Source organism: Hypomesus transpacificus, chromosome 4 (genome assembly GCF_021917145.1).
Source record: "Hypomesus transpacificus isolate Combined female chromosome 4, fHypTra1, whole genome shotgun sequence".
Taxonomy (NCBI): Eukaryota; Metazoa; Chordata; class Actinopteri; order Osmeriformes; family Osmeridae; genus Hypomesus; species Hypomesus transpacificus.
Genome location: NC_061063.1, coordinates 4,761,608 through 4,781,835, shown reverse-complemented (window position 1 = coordinate 4,781,835; position 20,228 = coordinate 4,761,608). Strand labels below are relative to the sequence as shown.

Genomic DNA, 20,228 nt, shown 5'->3' with positions numbered 1-20,228 from the left:
ACTTTGACAATTTCCACTTGGAAGATAAGGGGTTATACTCTGGTAGTGGCACATCATCAATGAGGCTGAAGGAGGCGTTATTGATGTGAGTGTTCCTCACATCTTTCTTCAAAAAACATCTTAACTGACGTCTCGTGTCTGTCAGGAGAAGCACAAAATTAAACTTATGCATCAATGTTTTCCAGTAAGGACAGTCAGCCGAGCAAGTCTTTTGGCTCCCCTCAATCATATAGGAACTTGTTTTATTGCCACGGTTACAAAATGAAAGACAATGAAATAAACAGATACACATTCTGAGGTATTTAACACTTCAATAAAATCAGACACTCTTAAATGCCACCATTCTGATGGATAGCCTACTGTTCTTCAATGGAAGGCATCGTGTCCTTCCCATCCTCCTTCCTACCCTCTTCCCAGCTTTGGATGTCGTTTGGCTGCAACATCATTTCTGATGGCCATCCTCTTGGATGTCAAACTGTCTGTTGGGTTTGGTGGACTCTCGCATGAGCTCGTACAGCTGGCCCATCTGCTCGTCCTGGAAAAGCTTGAGTTTATCCTCCGTCAGCTCTGCTCCAAACTCCATCTTCTTCACCCGGCCACCTGCCGTCTCCAGCACCTGCGCCTGCATAGTGTCTTTGTAGTTCTGTAGAAACAGGAGACCACATCCATAGAACATCATGAATTCACAAACATGCCACTGTGAGTGAACAACAGAAACACAGTCCTCTTTAGGAGGATTGGTTGCGTTGATGCTGATACAATGGCAAGAATGGAGACAAATGCTGAGCCTACTCCCTTGTCATAATTTATTTGCCAAAAACACACCATGTCTCTATTCAAATAGAGCCAGTTGCAATGGAGTAAAAGTCTAGTCTGCCACTGTATTCCAGATTCCCATTTAAAGGGATGCACTGGCTATTATGGAATACTGCCTGTGGACAACAAGGATCACCAGAGGATGATTTGATGTCAGTCTTGGAGTAATGGAGGTCCTGCCCTACACTTGAACCAGAAATGAATATCTGTTACAAAGATTTCAGATGACTGTGACAGGTAATCATGTGGATGGGCATGAAGTTTAGTCTCCCCAAAAACTTTTCAGAAAGCAGACTTAAAAGCGAGAACCACAAAGAATCACCCTCAAATGACTAAAGCTTGTTGTAGGCCTGCTCACTATCAACCATCTATTAATTGCACCAGCAGACAGTTTGAAAGCTTCAATTATTTCCCAGTGTCTAGTGCAATGCTTTATTTTGTAATACTGAACTTGTTGAAGATGGTTTCATCACTATACCACACTGTAATGACTCACTTAACATTCGCCATATAGTACAAGATCTGTCAGATGCTTCAAAGCCACTCATAAATCAAGACAGGAACATAGCCAAAAATATTCCATTCATATTCATTCATAAAAAGATCCCAGGTTAGAACAAGTATTATAAAGCACCATGTCCTTCCATTTAGGAAAAATCTCTTATTACCTCGCATAGTTGGAACCGGTTCAACACAAGTAATAGCAACCCATTTGTCTGAAAGGGTTTCTCTTGTCCATAATGTAATTATTTGGAGCATTTGCCAAGGGATAATATTTTCTGGGAGACAAGAGTTGTCTTGAGCTGAACCACTGGTAAAATCTCTCCGGAGTTTGCTCAGCAAACAAACTAGAACAAAACATCAATGTCTTACAGATTTACTTTCACTTTTCCCCCCCAGAAACAAACTAAAATGTAAGCCAACCCTCTGAAGGGGCTCCGCAGCCCTGCCGTCTCCACCGCTCCAACATGTCGGGTTCAGATTTCTCTCATACACCCCCACAGTAACCCACTCACAACCCCAGAATCCTTCTAAAGCAATATGGTTAAAGTACTCCCCTGATCAGGCAGCAAGGCTGCAATCACACAGGATTAGAAGGGGAAGGCAAACATGGTGCTCCATGTCAAGACCTCCCACTGACTCGAGGCCCAACTTCTGCCCATCAGCTAATAACCCCTTGCTTTTCCACCCCCCCTCAACAGTTTTACCCCTCTTGGTAACAGTCTAGCCCCCCCCCCCCCCTCCCCCTCTCGGCCAGTGCTTCAAAGGATCCCCTTTCTCTCTGCATCTGTCCTTCTCCACCTCCCCTTCTAGCTCTCTCGGGGGAGAGCTTGTCTGTCTCGATGCTGCCGATTTATAAGGATCGGAGAAGTCCCAGGGGCCCTCTGGAGTAACTGGATTACACTGAACAGTCAGTGCTTGTAATCAAATTGGGAGTCTCGGCCCCCGTCTGCTCGTGCCTCTGCCGCCCCTCCATACCCTCCACAGGCAGCTGGAACCCAAGACGGAGTGGTGATTCACCGACTCCTCAATGAACGGAGGACGCGTGGAGAGCAGAACAGGAAGAGAGAGCGAGATGCTCCTTGGTTTTAGTCCAATCCATTTGCCTCCTTCACAAGCCTTGCTTATGCTACATTGTTAAAAGCATTGCGGACATCTCGTCTTTGATCCCTCTTCTCAACAGTGCACACTCTTTGCCAGGGTATAATTTTATGTGGACTGTACACCCTCCCAGAAAGCCTGTTAATGACACAGGTTTGGTCTTCAAACATGATCTGAGAAGTAAGCCGACTACTTCGACTGATGGGAAAGTTTGAAGTGGTTGAGGTGTGTGATGGACACATAGGTAAAAAGAGAGGAGATTCTCCTCACAGGGTGGGTTCTTGTACCCTGCTGTCACAGCAGCTGCAGGCACAGACAAATGCAAGGTACTGGAATCCAGCTGTAATCACTATCCACTTAATTAGAGTAATTACCAGCAGGTGGGTAATTTTCCATGGCCTGGAATCCATAATCAGGTTGGGAGAGTGTCTGTTCCTCATTGCCCCTCAACACCTTTCCTGGATAAATGTCTTACCATAGTAATACATTGATCACTGTTACTCAAATGTAACAAATAGTTGACATGTTTACAGGGTTGTGGATCTATAATTACAGTCCCCTGTATGAAGTCATCTTGAGGTAACAGAGTTTTTAAAATCTACAATGGGCTGCAGTTTTCAGATCAGATAAACCTGCATTATTGGATGCCAAAACAACACCATTGTCAGTCTGAATGTGTCTAGGTTTAGGCTATTTCATCAGTTTCAGAACTTGTGACTGATGAATGCCATTTCAAGTGTTGCACTGTTTCATGGTGTTCATTTGCCAGTGCACACAGGCAACTTAATGGGAAGTTCACTTTTCCGCTGAAACCACATAAAATAGACTAAGACTTTGACATTCTCCCAGAGGATCGGCATGAAGGAGGCTTGGATATGCTTAAACTAATTGTGTAGGCTACACCTGCAGATGGTAGAGACAATAACTTAATATTCAATGTATTGCTCCAACAGAACAACTAGGCTATGCATACAAAACTCTGGTTCACCTGGCTTTGTCCATTTGATAAATGATTTTTTGAAGACATCTGAAATGTAAAGATCGATTTCATACTTCTGTATGCAATGTGTAATAATGTAACGGTTTCCTGTGGAAGCGGCTGCTCTGAAATGTCCTGGCTGCTGCTTCTGTGGGCTTGGTACATTAAGAGCCAAATCTGCCATCGCGTGGCGTTGAATTGAAACAGCAACTCAATCCTCAAAACATTTGTAAATCCTTGACAGTTAAGGATGTCTCATTCTATACTGACATCAGCTTAAGCTTAAATTGATCAGCATTAAGTCAAAAGTGTTGCCTCAACAGCACAGGCAGTCAAGCATAGTAGAGAACCTACAGTTCGGTAATGTTACTTGTCAACTCATGATTTAACGACTGATTTCTCTTACCTCCCATTCTCGCATAAAGTATTTGACTTCGTCGGGAGATGCCATTTTATGCCTTCTAAATTCGTCTTTTACATATTGGTCTCCGAGTGCTCTAAGGTCTATTGGCATAAATCGATGCAAGAGTAGAATCCTCTTGTATAAAGTACGGACTCTAGATACGTGGGCAAGATTTGCCATTCTACAGTAGCCTACCTAGTTTGTGACAACTACTGAAGGTAGCGAAATTAAACTTGTAAGACTTAACGTTCGACCTTTCAAATCCTACGAGGCAAGACTTGGAAAATCAAAATTGAACACTGATTTTAACAGTACATATCTGCAAGCATTATATCTAGCACGAAGCTACAATGACAGTTATCTAAAACGTGTGCCCTTGTTTACCCAGGAAATTGTCTTCTTTATCGTTCGCCTTGGACGTGGTTTAAACCTTCAAGTATTTTTATACTGCCCTCCAGCGGCGGTCCCATAGATAAAAATGTATGGGCATACTGATGTGATGAAATGTCTTCAGACTTTGAAAATGTGGTTTTGAAAAAAAAAAAATTCTTGCAGCTGGATGAGTCGACTGACATTAATGGGCACGCTCAGCTCCTGGCAAATGTTCGATTCATTAGCAGTCAGAGCGCTAGACACACATGTGAAAGCCACTCACTGCTTTTTACATGGGGGGTGGGGTGAGGGGGTGTCACAACATTTTGAAACTTTTGTTGAGGTGCCATGACTGAAAAAAAGTTGGGAAAGACTGTTCTAGTTCAACTAGATAATTTAATTTATAAAATATTTACACAACGAAGTGCCTCTAGAAATGGCTATTCTACATCACAAAATACATGTCATCTTCTGGTGAGAGTGGATAATCCTGTCAACCTTGATATGGGGCAGCACCTTGCTATACAACTCACCTCCAGCAGAGTGCGCTCACGCTCATCACACCTTACTCCGCATGGTGATGTCTCATGTAAATGAATTGATGTGGGTTTCAAGAGTGATTTGACTTGCAATGGTTTTTATGTCTATTGTTAAGGACACCTACTGTGTCATGAAAGGAGTTGGAGCAACAGGCTGTGGCGGATCTAAGGGGTGGCAAGGGGTGGCAGCTGCCACCCCAATAAAAAATACTTCCCATGTAAAAATATTATTTGTACATTACAGAACATTTCAATAAATGATATTAACATTAGTGTTTAATTTAAACTACAATGTTATAGCCTAATAGTTTACCGTAGGGAATAGCGTACCCCCCTACTTTGGGTTTTGATTCAACTCCAGGAAGCCACCCCACAATGCCCTTCTGCCACCACATTGCCACCCCAAATGGAAAATCTCTAGATCCGCCCCTGGCAACAGGTGCAGGCTCTTGATCCTTGGATGGGTGGGGCATCTTGTATGGACTTCTATCTAAGATCATTGATACAATGGGGACCTCAGGAGGAAGTTCTTGAAAGGGTCAGTTGGAGACTTACAGTAAGGTGCTAATGAAGCAGCTATTGGACCTTTTGCTGTTGAGACCTTTTGTTATATACAGTCCATTATGGAGAACAATGTGTTGGTTTTTTAGATGAACAATTGTTTATAAAGACCATATGGGCATTCCAGAAAACAGGTTATGAAACATAACGACTGATTCCAGATAAACCTGATGTTGTGAGTCATTACAAAACTTTGTGCGTTTTGGAGTCCATATCACTCGGCTGAATGACAGTTTGCTTTACGTGTCCTCCAGTGGATCGATCCCAGAGCGCTCTGTTAAGTAATGTATGTTACAGAATAAATCCCTATGTATTAATCCGGCATCCTGATTATTCGAGAACACTGTCTTCAGATTTTCCACGACACTCACCAGGGCAACCACAAGGCAAAACTTTTTTTAAACCCATTTGAGTGAACAGGTAAGACTATCTATCTCAAGGAAACATACTATGTTTTAAATTTGTCGGTTTTGTTCTTTATTCTTTGTGTACTGTGGATGATCTGCATATTGTCAATAACAGTGTCAAGTCTCCAAAGGAGGGCATGAAGTCACCACTCTTCTTTGTGTCTGGAGTGTGGATTGGGATCCTGTCCTTCAGATGGCTCTCTTATTCAAACTCTTGGTCCGCGCGGTCTCTGTCCACTTTTGGGAAGCTGTCTGGTGATGTGGGAGACAGGAGCCATGTCCTTCGTCCTATTCATTCAGGTATGTGGGGTCACGAGAACCTTGATGATTTGTGCCTTCTCAAAAAAGTCTGTAGTCTGTTAGCGGCACGTCAAGTTATGTCAAGATGATCCGATGTTAAAACTTCACCATACTAGCATACACCATACTGGCCATACTAGTATTTCAAGAATCCGCTACTTGTCACTGTCAACCCGGCAACGTTGATACAGGTTGGTGACAGTTTAAATATAGGCTTGATTATGTTCCTTTTATTACTGGCCATTTGACCACATTTTCTCCAATACTTTTCAGTAAAGGACCGAAGTGTGGCAGTCAATCTCTCCAAGACGACACGACTGCTGTGCTGGATCATGACAGGACCCAATAATCTAGAGTCCAGGACCAAGCACGTCCGTGCCACATGGGCGAAGCGCTGTAACAAAATTCTGTACATGAGCTCGGTGGAGACAGACTTCCCCACAGTTGGCTTGAATGTGAGTGAGGGAAGGGAGCAGCTGTACTGGAAAACCATCAGAGCCTTCCAGTACATCCATCAGCACCACTTTGATGAAGCAGACTGGTTCTTGAAAGCAGACGACGACACCTATGTTGTCATGGAGAATCTTCGCCACACCCTGTCCAAATACAACCCAGAAGAGCCAGTGTACCTTGGCCGAAGGTTTACCCCATTCATCCAGCAAGGGTACATGAGTGGGGGTGCGGGCTATGTCCTTAGCAAGGAGGCTCTCCGGCGGTTTATAGATGGCTTCCAGAGAGGGAAATGTTCTCACAGCTCCACCCTTGAGGACGTGGCTTTGGGAAAATGCATGGAGATCATGAAGGTGGAACCTGGGGACTCCAGAGATGGGAGAGGAAGACATACGTTTCACCCGTACCCGCCAGACCACTACCTGATCAGACAACCACCCAGAGAACGACCAATGCATCTCCTCTATGAATACTACACTCCAAGAGAAGTAAGGAGATTACTATAATATACCCTGCCAGATGTATTTTTACTCTTTTGCTGTAAAGATGATAAACATTTCGAAATATGATTTTGTGTCAACTTTCATGTATCCTGTCATTGACTAACTGCCCATCTCATTCTATACTGACAATATTTCAAGTTAACAATATAGCCATACACACATAAATGTACTGAAACAAGCATTTATTTCTGCTTCCAGGGCCCTGATTGCTGCTCAGACTTTGTGGTGTCATTTCACTACATTTACCCATTACAGATGTACACCCTGGAATACTTAACCTACCACCTGCGTCCCTATGGGTACAAGTACAGATATAATCCTAATGAAACTACTCAACGGAGCCTTGTTTCCAATGTAACCAGTATCCACTAGCTATAATGGTTACACTACAACAACAATTTGCTATATGCTGCAGGTTTGCAATAGACCCCAGACCTCCTGTGTCTCATAGTTGTTCTTGAGCTATTTATTGTTGTCACATCTGTTATGAATGATTAAGTCAAGTCTATTTTTGTACATTGTATTATTTAATAAAAGTTAATTGTGGTATGAAATGCAACATGTCTGGTTTTACTTTTCCTTCTGTTGTACAAGGTTAAACAGTATTTTATATGTTTTACAGTCAAGTGTTTGTTTTCTACAACATACAGTGTCAGAAATTAATATTTTTGAATTGTTTCCTGCAGAACTTTTTGAAGGTCTAGAAAAAAAAATGCTTATGTACTTACATTCAGTTTGCTAACCTACTAGGGTATTAGTTACAATCTAGAGAAATGGTAGTTGAGAACACACAGATCTGTTTTAAGTTCACAGTCTTTTTGAAGTATCAAAGTAACTTAGTTTTGTGTGCATATTACAAAAGACCATGTCATAATCATAAATGTAAACAAAAGAACAAAGCAGCATTTGCAGGTTTTGTTTGTAATAGGAATTTACAAAAGATGACTTGGCCGTAGATAAGGTCATTTGCAGATGTTTACAAAAGGTTAGGTGGCTAATTGAACAAAAGTATATATTTACTGTAAATATTGCTGACAATATCAATATTTAATGTGTCTTTTAATGCACCAGGACAATATTACCAAATAGACTATGATAGATGACATTTATATATTTTTATATATATCCTAAGTTGAAGTATAAACACTGCAACATATAAACAGACAGAATAGACATTTTACTTGGGGAGTTGGTCCACAGACTACATAACAAAGATGGCACACGAAGACAGTGCACAGGGCCTTTGCTGTTGGCTTTGCCTTTGATGTTTCCTTGGCCACAGCGTGGGTTTGTTCCTGGAGATTTCCTGTCACCTGCTGGAGCGTGTGTCAAACGCTGATTGATAAGCATGTCTAGTCAGTACATCCTTCTGATCTGCTCTGACGATGTTGGGCTGATGTGTTGGTTTTGCACACCTCCCTTATCTCAGCACAGTGTCTGTTACGTGTAGACACAGGCGTTTTTGCAATTTGCCTCGGTCTCAAATTGGTTTGCGTTGCCTTGGCAACCTCCATACCAGAACTGGGCGCAGGCATTTGCCTCTGGATCGTAGTACCACTTCACCACATACTGTCGACATGGGCCCGGGTCCAAGGACAGCCTACAGCCAACATCTGAAAAACACAGAGTGTTTCAAAGGAGTTGGTTAAGATGTTTCACCACACCATAACTATGCAAACTGAACTTTGACATTAATCTGAATGAAGGGTGGACATTTAGTCATTTAGTCATTTAGCAGACGCTTTTATCCAGGAGGTGGAGGAACACATTAAGATAAAAAGACTTGTTGAACTTGATAGATACTAAGTTGTTGAAGTGAAGTGTATTATTGCAGTGCTAGCTATTCTAATCTATGCTCTACTTTATCAAATACTAGGGTTTACTCGGTACAAATCTTACCTGGTCCTAATTCCATTACATGGGCCACAAATATGGTGGTCCTTACCTGGTACAAAAATTTCTGGCAGGGCAGGTAGAGGTGGCTGAGTGTTAGTGGGCTTTGTGGCCTGTGGGACGTAGAGCCAGTTATTGGGGGTCTGGGGGCCCTCTACTGAGATGACATGAGACTGCTGTTTTCCCCGGCCCTCGGATGAGGAAGTCCCGAGGTCAGGGAGCTTATAGAAGGGCTCCTCCACAAAGCTGGTAGCGATCGTGTTCTCATTAAAGTCCTCTGGCTCGGAAGGTTGAGAATGCGGCAAAGTCACCGTCTCTGCTTCTGCGTCGTACTGCAGGGAAAACGACAGTGTTAGTGTTCCGGCCTGTGAACGCGTCACCAAGACGTACTGACGTCCTCTCACCCGTCTGTTGTCCTCGTCGAAGCCGGGTGATGCCCCCCAGTCTGGGGTCTCCCTGTAGACCTCAGGGGGGGAGACAGGTGCAAGGGTGGCGACGGGAGCAGGCGGAGGGAAGGAGTTGGGGATGAAGAGTGTGCCGTCGTCATGTTCACAGATCCGGCTCAGTAGCTTGCTTTGTAGAGCTGTGCAGAAGGAAATGAGGTCATCAAACAATTCACCAAATCGATTGGGGAAAGAACAATCCACGTTAAAGTAAATGCTTGGAAACGATGTGGGTGAACAGAGAGAAGCAGAAGAGGCTGCTTACTGGGGAGTGTCATGAAGTCATCTATCAGGTAAACGTGCTCCTCGTCTGGATCGGAGGCGATGGCGTTCATCTCAGCCTGGAACTCTGCGTACTGGGGATCGCTCTTATTCACCACGCCTATCACAAACATCTCTATGCCGGCGGCATGGGCCTCCGCGGACGCGTCCTCGGGCTGCACCGCGTCACGGCGGTCCGCCTGCCCGTCCGTGAGAACCAAGACCACCTTCCTGACGCCGGGTCGCGCGGCCTGGAACAGCTGGTTGGCCCGCTGGATGGCACTGCCGGTGAAGGTGCCCTCGCCCAGGTAGGCCATCTTCCTGACGGCGGCCTTGACGTCGTCCTGGCTGGACTGCTGCGTCAGGCTGACCACCACCACGTCCACGTGGCTGTAGAGCACCACGCCGATGCGGCTGGCCTCGCGGCTCACCGACATGCGGTCGATCAGCACGTTGACAAAGTCCTTCACCACCTCAAAGTTCTCTGGGCCCACGCTCTCGGAGCTGTCAATCACAAACACCAGCTCCAGGGGGCTCTCCCGACACTTCAGTCCACAGCCTGCACACAGAGAAGCTCATTCCGTATGCGTTGGTAGCAGTCAGTCAGCAGACAGGTTTGAACTTAAGGGGGGCCTTGGTCGCCCATGGGATATCACACTCGACTTTTTTTACTCGAGGATGAAGAAATGTCACTTTTATTCGACTTTGCTCGGTGGGTTGGATTAAACTTCATCAAACTTGGTGGACTAACATTATTCAGCACATGTACGGTTTAACTTACCACATATCTCCCTGATGATTTTGATAACTTGATCTCTCTGTAGATGGAAAGAAGAGTACATTCATTGCATAGTCAATAGAGAGACTCTGACTCATATAGTCTCACTATTGAGACCAGCATACAGCAGGATGTCCTGTGTGCTCTTGTGATTCACTTACTGTCAGTCCAGCTTCTCCCTTTTCACCAGGTCTTCCCTGAAAGTATTCAAACAAAGATTAGGTCTCTGACAACAATCACCATTTCCTCATACTATTTTATAGGTATTGTAAAACCTTCTAGGTATCATATTTACTCTTACACAATAGCTGCATTGAACTTAGGACAAAAACACACTCATATTGAGCTGAAGAAGCAAGAAAGATACAGAGTGTCGGTGCCAGGCTACCATTGGTCCTCCTGATCCTGGTTCTCCAAGGTTGCCTCTGTCTCCTTTCCTTCCACGGTCCCCTGTGACACCCCTATCTCCCTAACAGATTCAAAACATCAACATCCGCTTTTCAGACAAATGAGGAGAGCCCATGTGGTTGTATGTCCTGGACAGACACGCTGTGTTGTCTTTACCTTCTCTCCTGCTAAGCCGTCCCCTGGAGGCCCTCGGGGACCCGTTGGCCCCTGGAAGCCCGGCTCTCCCTACATGTCACAGAGACAGGCAACAGACGTGGATGTCAGCAACGATAAGCAGCAGTGCAGGGTCATTCATTTGCTACTTGAATTGTTGTTTCAAGCCAAATGCACTGCACTCAATCATCATTCAGGCTGCTCTTCAATAAATGTCCCAGCAACAGCTTATTAAATCACATGACTACATGACTTGAATCTGGACTGACAGCCATTACCACCAATGGGACGGTCCTACCGTACCTTTGGCCCTTGGATTCCCTCCCCAGGGATACCAGACAGACCAGGTGCACCAGGCTGTCCCATTGAGCCCTGAAAACACACACACAAATGCTTCTTTATGTCTACTTCAAGTCGACAGGTTTATTTCTATGGTAAGTATATTCCCCTGAGCCAATTGACAGTGAGTTAGGGAAGAAATGTGTGATTACAGCTCTGACCTTAAGTCCGAAGAGGCCGATCCCTGGTGGTCCTGATGGACCACTGACTCCAGGGGAGCCTCTGTCACCCTAAAACACACGGCCACTCATCTCAATAACATGTCACTGGATGCTATACAGTAAGTCTGTGTCTTTGTGTGTTAACACTAAAAGATTTGCTAGATAGTAGATATAACGTATCGCAATACAGATTTTCATCTTGAACTCTTACCTTAGGACCAGGAAGTCCTTTCCCTTCTGATCCCATTTCCCCGGGTTGTCCTGGCAACCCTGGTAGTCCCTGTGTTTCAGGAAACATTTGTGTCAGAGTGGGTTTCAGGTAAAAATGATCTGAGGTTCTACCTGCCTCCCGAAACATATCCTGATTTACAGGGCAAAGGAATGAAGCCCAATGAAAGACCTGTGTGTTGACTATTCATTCTATCCCTCATTGGATTCTAGACACATTCATCTCCAAAGCAGTAATCAGCCTCGCCATCCGTCTTACCTGGGGTCCTGGATAACCATCTCCCTTCATCCCTGGAGGTCCAACAGGCCCAGGATTCCCTCTGTCACCCTGAGGATGCACAACCCCAGAGACACACACACAGAGACAACCAAACTTATTCCAGAAAACTCGTCCAGTGTATTTTATTAGGAGAACAGGTGTTGTGTGTCAGTGTTACCTTAGGCCCGGTGATGCCCATGCCTGGCTCCCCAACAGGTCCAGATATACCCACTGGCCCTGGGTCTCCCTGCCAACATGCATACGAGCACAAAATAACACTCTCTCTCTGTTCCATTTCACCACAATATACTGGTCAGGGTCTGATCTTGTTCAAGAGAAAGGCTATCCTGTCTTTCTATAAGTGCATGTGTGTGCATGCTCACTCAGTGTGTGTGTGTTTGGGAAGGGGGGTACCTTTGATCCAGGCAGGCCTCGCCCAGGGGGACCAGGTAGGCCCATCATTCCCAGGGTGCCCGGCTCCCCCTAAACACACAAGTCTTTTACCTCACTGAGGATGGACACCATGTGGTAATATCTAGTTGTAACAAAGGATCTTTTATTTTATTTCTTGAAAGCCTCCTAAACCATTCTTGACTTAAGCAATGGGATTCACCCTGCATTTCCTGGAAAACCTTTTTTTATGACTGAAAGCTGAGTTCATCACCACTTTCCCATTTAAAAGGTAATTATTTAAACACACTCATCAAAGATGATGTTGTACCATAAACCCCAACATTCCTAAACCATAACAGGATGCCAGAAGGCCCTTGCTGCCTTTTGACACACACCTTTGACCTTCACCTCAAAGTTCACATTTAATCTACTCAAACACCAGACCTGCTCATGAGTAAACCAGAGGTTACCTACCTTGGCTCCTGCTGGTCCCACTGGCCCTGGAGATCCTGAGAGCCCCCTTAGCCCCCGGTCACCCCTGTCACCCTGTGGAAAGACCCGGACCACTGACAGTCAAACAGGACTGACTATTAACACTACAACACATACAATTTTGATTTCCTGGGTCAGGGTTGTAACATGTTAACCAGCAGAACATGAACCAAAAGAACAAAGAATACTGATTTAATGTCAAATACATTTAGTTAGCTGTACTGGCATTGTGTTCGATTCTATGATATTTCAATACAGAGTCTCGCTAAGAATGCTGAGTAGGGGATTGAAATTGAATTGAAAGTAGCCTACAATGGATCTTAGGATCCTCATGAAGTACTAGAGCCAGTGAGCCAGTACTACCAGGAGTACTAGAGCCAGTGAGCTGTTCTGTAACATGGGTCTAACCACCTTCATGGCCTTGCTAGGGAACCTTACTTTGAAGTTTATGAGTCGGCTGGACCACTCTACAAATATTATAATTGATATGGTGACAGACCCTGGCCACAGCTCTGTCACGTACACATCTAAGATCTGGGAACCCTTGTTTCCTTGTATATTTTTAGGTAATGAATTGTTTGTATGTATAGTTTTTTTTACCATGTGGGCTTTGAGCCTGTGATAAAGTTTATATATATTTACTTTTTGAATAATGTGTATTGACACTGAGTCAACCAAGGTAACATGAGTGTAGGGTAAATACCCAATGTGAACCGACAATGGGCTCACAGCTGCCAACCACACTTTATGCCACTTGACTGCAAACCAAACTGTGCAATATTTGCCAGTGTGTGATGCTATTACCGGATGCTTGTGGATGATTAGAAATGTACAGTGTTGCAATACCGGAGCTCTGCTGACGTATGGAAGGTATAGTTTGTGACTCAGTTTGACTTCTGGGGAACAATAAGTGACCATCCTACCTTATCTCCAGGAATTCCTTTCCCAGGCACACCCTCAGTGCCGCGGTGGCCCGGTAATCCCACCTCCCCCTGGTTTCATATGCCACAGAGCAGCAGATGAGGGCAAAAACATCACCAAGCACAATCCCCATGAATACCCATTTTGAAGTGTATCAGTCATACATGAATATGTGGAAAATGAGTGACACCCAGTGACCTGTGACCTGTGGTACTGCTGACATCTCACCTTTGGCCCGACAGCTCCATCTTCCCCTGGGATCCCAGGGAACCCAGAAGCTCCATCCGGTCCTGGATCCCCCTGGAGAGATCACAGGGGACAGATTACGCAGTGTCCTCCCCACTGAACCTCCAGCTTCTCCTCCAGGTCATTCACTCCAAACAGTATAGACATGTCTTGTAGCACATTTGCAGCATGTTGGTGAAGATCATTTATCTAGGAGAGTTAGTTCATGCGGAATGGCCAGCTGAGTCCCTCCTCACCTTAGGCCCTGGTTCCCCGACACCCCTCTCTCCCTGAGACCCGTGAACCCCTGGGAAGCCCTGTTCACCCTAGAGAGAAACACAGGGGTCCACATCTGATCAGTCCAGTGGAACTCCACCATGAATCCATCTTTTTAAAGTAGGTAGTGGGGTCAGCAGAGTAGAGTAAAGTAGAGTAGAGTGGAGTGAAACTTTCTCGTTCCTTGGGGAAAATGTTGAGGGATGGTAGGCATAGGCAACACCCACCTTAGGTCCAACAATCCCCAGCCCCGGGGGCCCTCTGGGTCCAGAAGGCCCCGCTGGCCCTTGGTCTCCCTGTAGAGAAACACAGGTCATTTATTAAGAGAGAGATATAGAGAGAGAGAGAGAGAGAGAGAGAGAGAGAGAGAGAGAGAGAGAGAGAGAGAGAGAGAGAGAGAGAGAGAGAGAGAGAGAGAGAGAGAGAGAGAGAGAGAGAGAGGGAGAGACCCTTTTTACGGGGCACGTGCCCCAGTATAAATTTGCAGTGCCCCAGTAAAATCTCTGAGTTTTAACAATTTACTTCATTAGTCAGTGGATACGTTTTTATTGATAATCCCGTAAAAGATAACGCAGTATCCCACTCAACGCTTGTAAAAGTATTAACCCGAAAACACCTAGCGTTATTTGCATTCAGAATTCCATGTAAGCGCGCTCTCCTGAGGTTGGCAAAGAGCCACTGTTAATTTACCTGGGTATGTCACATAACCTGCTTTCTGGAGAATCCCAATGGGCCGGACTTGGCACACAAGTTAGAATTGAGGTAGGCTAAGAAAACACACAGAACTAAAGATAGTTTCTAAATAATAGGCCTACCGTTCATCTTATTTTGACTAAAACATAGAAACAATATTACATGAAGCTAAAAAAAACGGTATTTGCACTCAAATGAATGTGAAAAAAATGTGCGCGCTTGGTTGATATCAAACTTGCATCCCTGAAATGTTGTATAGTGGGTTAAGCAATGGGAGTTTCTATAGCCTCGTAGTGCATTGTGCACAGCAAGCTTGAAAGAAAAAAGGGATATGAATTAGGGGCCGGTGCCCCAGTAGAGTTTTATGTCTAACAACGACCTCTGCAACACTCTCACATCACCCTGACCTTTTCTCCCTGGATACCTGCTCCTGGAAATCCCATCAGGCCAGCCAGTCCTGGGGCACCAGTGTCCCCCTGGAGGTCAGAGGGAGATGGTTTTCATGGGCATCATTAGTGCTAGTAACTGAAACACGTAGTGCCAAAGAGCTTGTGCCTTCAGGGGGTTAAACGTCCACCATACCTGGTCACCCTTTATCCCCAATCCTGGGGGTCCACGGCTGCCCTTGGGCCCCTCGTAACCTCGGTCACCCTGGAACAAAGAAATCAGGTAGGTTATGAGAGTGACCCTTATGTACACTTATGACCTTCACGTCCCTGCTCTGAGAGTTCACCGGATGATGACAGGTGACTGACCTTTGGCCCTGGGAGACCCTCTCCAGGAAAGCCCTGGCTCCCTTGCAGACCAGAGGGCCCAAGTGGTCCCTAGTACACCAACAAACAACACACATGAGGTACCAAACTGTATGGAAAATCTATTTTCAACTCTCAGTCTCCTCAATGCTATTCTTAGAAACACAGTGCCACCATGTGGATAATCTGACACATGCAGGCAAGAGTTTGGCACTGCTGTGGTACGTGATGCTCTCGGGTGCAGAGTATACTGACCGGTAAGCCTGGTTCACCCATGCCTACTGGTCCAGTGAGTCCTGGTCTTCCTTGGTTCCCCTTATCCCCCTGCGGTATCACAATTAATTACTATTATAAATAAAAGCTTATGCTGGTGGCTCACCTGGAACAGTTGAAATGAATGAATGAAATAGATCTTTGAATCTTAACCTTTGGTCCAGGAAACCCAATACCAGTATCACCAGGAGGTCCACTTGTTCCACTGGGTCCACGGTCACCCTGTAGAGTTGCAACATTTCCGTTTTTTATTCATTTCAAACAATAAGTTTGTCTCATACTTTTTCGAATCGACAACCAAATCAAACAACTTACTTTGGGCCCGGTCGGTCCCTCAGGTCCCTGGTCTCCTGCACTTCCATTTGGGCCCTAAAAGACAGCAGAAGGCAGGTTGACCTTCACTTAATAGAGGTTCCAAATACCACTCCGGGACTAACATTGCAAGGCTTATCGTGTATTTGGGTTTGGCGGAGTGGGTGAGGGAACGATGTGGGAGGAGCTCCAGGCAGTGGCATCTCGGTGACAGTCCTCCAGAGTTCCCAGGTGCTCCTCATGGGAACCTGTCATCCAGCTGGGGTATCTCCGCCCACATCCACATCTCACTAGGCTGCTATCGTCACACCAGCCCTCCGAGGGGCAAATCGTTTCAAGAGAGGAAAGCGGGAATGGATAACATGTGCTGAAACACTAATCCTTTGGGACTAAGTCTGCTCAGTGATTAAAACAATACAGTGCAAGCTTGAATTCCCTGCTTTAGATAGGCTTCATGGGCAGTGGGATAAGATCTAATCCCTGACTCACATTCCATTAGTGCAGAGCAGGAGAAGTGGCCCAACTCTGTGTGTGTCTGTGTGCTCTGCTGTTTGTTATGTCGTGGATGGAGGGATGGCACAGGAATCATTCAATTTCACCATTCACTCATTCACAGGTATGGCTGATCATTGTATAGGTGCCACTCTCCATTCAGAAAATGCTAGAATCTGACCCCATGCGACCCCTGCTGTTGAATCAACATCCTGTGCGTGACCTTTCAAAAACATGGTCCTGTGCAGTTTACATATATTTGGCTGAAAAAAACATTGTTCTGGACAGTTTTGATTGATTTTGGTGTTGTGTTCACATGACCAGTCATTAGTTCTTCACTATTGTCGAGAAATTTACAGTTTTTCTTCTTGAATGGACCTCAAACAATGTCACCAGCAGAAAAACACAAACTGATCAAACAGAGGGCTGACGTGGGTCGTCGTCAAAGGAAATCAACCAACATGAGCGAGTTTATGAAAAAGACAACGTAAAGGTCACCACGGTGGGTCACCTGCTCTCCTCTGAGTCCTCGCGGGCCTGGTGGACCATCTGGACCCTGAAGGGAGAAGCCATGACAACACCATCAGTCCACAGCCAGCCCTCAGTCCTGGGCCAGACCAGTGCAACACCATGATAAAACCTACTTGATCTCCCTTCATCCCAGGGGCGCCGCACTCGCCTCGCTCCCCCTGGCAGACAGGACAAGCAGAGAGAGAGAGAGAGGACTAAATCCTAGCGTGCAACCAACCGCCGGGCTTCGTTCAGGCGGCCTTCGTTCAGCCGGCCTTATCTGCTGCATCTGAATGTTTTGTTTGGTGTCACGACAGTGGTGTTGACACTGTGGCAAGTGGTGGCAGTGTTCGACTGTTGCATTGATACTTCAGGAAGTGTGACGATCAGCATGAGTGGGTTGCTTTGCTGTTTATTGTTACAGCAATCTATATGTCTTTCTATCCACTTTATCTATCTGACTGAAATCACGTTACTGACATCTTGCTGCAACAAAATAAATCATAATATTACTTACCTTCTCCCCTCTAGTGCCAGAACGACCCTAATGCAAGAGAAAAACACATAATAACAATGACCTCACAGCTCACTACGCAGTATTTTACCAATGTTTAATTAAATACCTATATTAGTTAGTATACTTTAACTGTTTCACTTATGTAAACTGCTCAGTACCTCAAGACCTTCCATTCCTGGGCGTCCGTTGATCCCTGATTCCCCCTAAATGGACAGACACCAGACAAAAACGCAGTGAAAAAAAACTGTCCCTATGGATCACCATTCACTGTAAATGGTCGTTTAGACAGCAAATACTTACACGAGAGCCTTTAGGCCCTGGAGCCCCATCAGATCCTGGTTCCCCTATTTTCCCCTGGATTAAAGCAGAATGCAGAGATCGGTTCAAACGTGATTCATTTGGGCCTCTCTTGGGGCCTGTTCCCATCACATGTAGCCTTAGGTGAGCGTGATAACTCCAGTGTGTGACCCTTTTGTGACCCCATTTGTGACCTCCAGGCTTTATACACCTCCCGCTCAATGCAGCCGGGCCCACAGTTCCCCCTCCCTATGTGTTGGCCTTAATCTCCTGTCCTTGACCTTCCCATCCACCCCCACACCCACCCCCACACCCACCCCCTCAGACAGGGGCTCTTCAAAAGCGCTGCTAGTGAAAACACAGCCCCGCGTGCCTGCTACACTTGCAGTGTGGGAAACACTTCCTGCTCTTTGATGTGCCCCCCTCCCCTCCCCTGGACAGAGGCCACATGCACCTGCTTCATTCAGGGGATGGAAGGGGTGAGCAGCAGGGCAGCAGGGCTGGGACTACGCTGGTTGTCCAGCTGCTATGATGCCAGGAATAACACCAAGTAGTGAGGATTACTGGCCCCCTCTGAGAGTAAACCACTGCCTTACTGTAGCTTTCAGACACGCACATCAGTGGGGAACATGACTAGGTTGGACCGATGTATTCACCTAAAGGTTAACTCAACTGGAAGGCAGATGCCAGTTGGATTACTGTGTCACACTGACATCTATGAATCCTCATTGTCTGGACTGGAGTAGAGGAGGGGGCAGGAAGATGGTAGTTTAGGTTACTCACTGAGCTCCCAGGGGGACCTCTCTCTCCTTTGTCACACAAACAGGATTTGGGCAGGGGGCACTGAAAAGAAGAGATGGCACAGGCACCATTAGGTTGAACAATTTGATATGTGTCTGTGGTACGATTTGGATTGCTTCCTAGTGTGTCCAGCGTAACATGTCCTTTTAAGGTTATGTCCCATGGACAGTACTTACCCCAGTGTTGACAATTGCGCTCTGTAAAGAAAGACCAAAAAGAAAGTGGCAAAGTAAACAAAAAGTAAAGCTCAGTTAAGATGCAATAAAGGTGTCAATTTAAAGTCTGTGATGGAAGGTTATTGTTGACACGGGCACAACTCCAAACCACAAAACAGACACACACACTCGCACACATATTCCCTCACCAGTTCTCTGAAGAGTTTGTCTTCCAGTTGGTCATCGGTGAGGCTCAAGACGTATTGCTGTGGAGGGGCGCTGGCTATGGAGCGCAGCCGGGAGCTGGTAAGACGGTCCCTGGACAGACTGGACAGCCCGATAGCAAACACCCGGATGTTGTAGTTCTTGGCCTGGGCGGCAGCACTGACCGCACTGGGGCTGCGGGGGTGGTCCACCCCGTCGGTCATCAGCAGCGCCACCCGCAGGCTGGAGGCGGCAGTCTCGCGGTTGAACACCTGCGTGGCGTTGCTGATGGCGTAGGCCGAGTAGGTGCCGTGACCGATGTAGGCCATGGCGGCGACCCGGCTCTGGAACACGTCCACGTCCTGCCAGTCGCGGAAGTTGTGCTCCAGGGAGATGGAGCTGCTGTACTGCAAGGCAGCCAGGCGCACCCTCAGACGCCAGCCCACCGCCTGCAGCTGCATCAGACGAGTGCTGAACCTCAGGACAAACTCCTTCTGCTTCTCAAACAGCAGCGCCTTGGCCTTTTCTGAGCTGTCCACGATGAACATGACCTCCACAGGGCAAATCAGAGCTTAGCAGGGAAACAAAAATAAATAAACAGAGTTGTAAGCTTTTGACTCTAGTGGCCTACGTGGGCTTCTGTAGTTACTGGATAGATGTCGCTATTCACATGAACGTTTGGATTTTAAATAACGGATTCTCTGGTAAAAAGCGATTGAAACAAAATCCTACTTTTCCCTTCATTGATGATGATCTGGTTGTCGTCCCTCTGTCCTTTGCGTCTCTTACCCTGACCCCTGGCCGTGTGGGACAGCGCCACCAACAGGAGGAACAGCTGCACTGCTCTGCTCATGCTTCCTGCTCTGGTCGAAATTAGCCTGGAGGCAAACACACAAGTAGAGTCAACCACAGCAGAGCACAGTCCAGTACAGAACAGTAAAGTACAATGCGTCAGAACAGCATTTACCCACCTGTTAAAGTATAAATTGAACCTCTGAAATCATTAAGTGTAGTAATGCAGTGTCCACCCTTCACCATCCACAACAGTCTGATGTGACTC

At 46.0% G+C, this 20,228-nt stretch overlaps 3 protein-coding genes across 5 annotated transcripts; 1 reads left to right on the top strand and 2 right to left on the bottom strand.

Annotated features, from left to right (window-relative positions):
- Window positions 1–207: 207 nt before the first annotated feature.
- sdhaf3 (succinate dehydrogenase complex assembly factor 3) lies at window positions 208–4,221 on the bottom strand. Its single transcript, XM_047018736.1, has 2 exons — window positions 3,804–4,221; window positions 208–643 (listed from the first exon to the last, which is right to left on the bottom strand). Exons 1-2 carry the CDS (start codon window positions 3,978–3,980, stop codon window positions 443–445), a joined length of 378 nt encoding a protein of 125 aa, XP_046874692.1. The 5' UTR covers window positions 3,981–4,221; the 3' UTR covers window positions 208–442.
- Window positions 4,222–5,195: 974 nt separating this feature from the next.
- On the top strand, window positions 5,196–7,500 carry si:dkey-202e17.1 (uncharacterized protein LOC555344 homolog). Of its 3 annotated transcripts, none has more exons than XM_047018710.1 (4): window positions 5,196–5,692; window positions 5,795–5,979; window positions 6,253–6,917; window positions 7,131–7,500. In XM_047018710.1, the coding sequence occupies exons 2-4, from the start codon at window positions 5,817–5,819 to the stop codon at window positions 7,302–7,304; spliced, it is 1,002 nt and encodes a 333-aa protein (XP_046874666.1). In that variant the 5' UTR covers window positions 5,196–5,692; window positions 5,795–5,816; the 3' UTR covers window positions 7,305–7,500. The 3 variants fall into 3 exon arrangements, with proteins under 3 accessions (XP_046874666.1, XP_046874667.1, XP_046874668.1); XM_047018711.1 differs by having other exon boundaries at window positions 5,206–5,692; window positions 5,811–5,979; XM_047018712.1 differs by having other exon boundaries at window positions 5,208–5,692; window positions 5,848–5,979; window positions 7,131–7,499.
- Window positions 7,501–7,598: 98 nt separating this feature from the next.
- col28a1a (collagen, type XXVIII, alpha 1a) lies at window positions 7,599–20,131 on the bottom strand. Its single transcript, XM_047019685.1, has 34 exons — window positions 20,127–20,131; window positions 19,901–20,046; window positions 19,162–19,739; window positions 18,792–18,851; window positions 18,012–18,065; window positions 17,870–17,914; window positions 17,712–17,738; window positions 17,329–17,373; window positions 17,196–17,240; window positions 16,196–16,249; window positions 16,034–16,102; window positions 15,863–15,931; window positions 15,611–15,679; window positions 15,438–15,506; window positions 15,263–15,331; window positions 14,390–14,458; window positions 14,144–14,212; window positions 13,890–13,961; window positions 13,664–13,732; window positions 12,723–12,794; window positions 12,270–12,338; window positions 12,034–12,102; window positions 11,856–11,924; window positions 11,580–11,648; window positions 11,369–11,437; window positions 11,172–11,240; window positions 10,872–10,940; window positions 10,696–10,776; window positions 10,469–10,504; window positions 10,311–10,347; window positions 9,534–10,088; window positions 9,230–9,408; window positions 8,878–9,157; window positions 7,599–8,545 (listed from the first exon to the last, which is right to left on the bottom strand). The coding sequence occupies exons 1-34, from the start codon at window positions 20,129–20,131 to the stop codon at window positions 8,373–8,375; spliced, it is 3,579 nt and encodes a 1,192-aa protein (XP_046875641.1). The 3' UTR covers window positions 7,599–8,372.
- Between the last annotated feature and the right edge of the window lie 97 nt (window positions 20,132–20,228).

Coding starts and splice junctions, on each gene's coding strand:
- sdhaf3 (XM_047018736.1), bottom strand. CDS start 3,980: ATGGCAAATCTTGCCCACGTATCTAGAGTCCGTACTTTATACAAGAGG. Junction 644..3,803: donor ACTTTATGCGAGAATGGGAG/GTAAGAGAAATC, acceptor CTGTTTCTACAG/AACTACAAAGACACTATGCA.
- si:dkey-202e17.1 (XM_047018710.1), top strand. CDS start 5,817: ATGAAGTCACCACTCTTCTTTGTGTCTGGAGTGTGGATTGGGATCCTG. Junction 5,980..6,252: donor CCTTCGTCCTATTCATTCAG/GTATGTGGGGTC, acceptor AATACTTTTCAG/TAAAGGACCGAAGTGTGGCA. Junction 6,918..7,130: donor AATACTACACTCCAAGAGAA/GTAAGGAGATTA, acceptor TTCTGCTTCCAG/GGCCCTGATTGCTGCTCAGA.
- col28a1a (XM_047019685.1), bottom strand. Junction 18,852..19,161: donor GAGAACTGGTGAGGGAATAT/GTGTGCGAGTGT, acceptor TCTTCTTTTCAG/TGCCCCCTGCCCAAATCCTG. Junction 10,348..10,468: donor AGGGAGAAGCTGGACTGACA/GTAAGTGAATCA, acceptor TTCCATCTACAG/AGAGATCAAGTTATCAAAAT.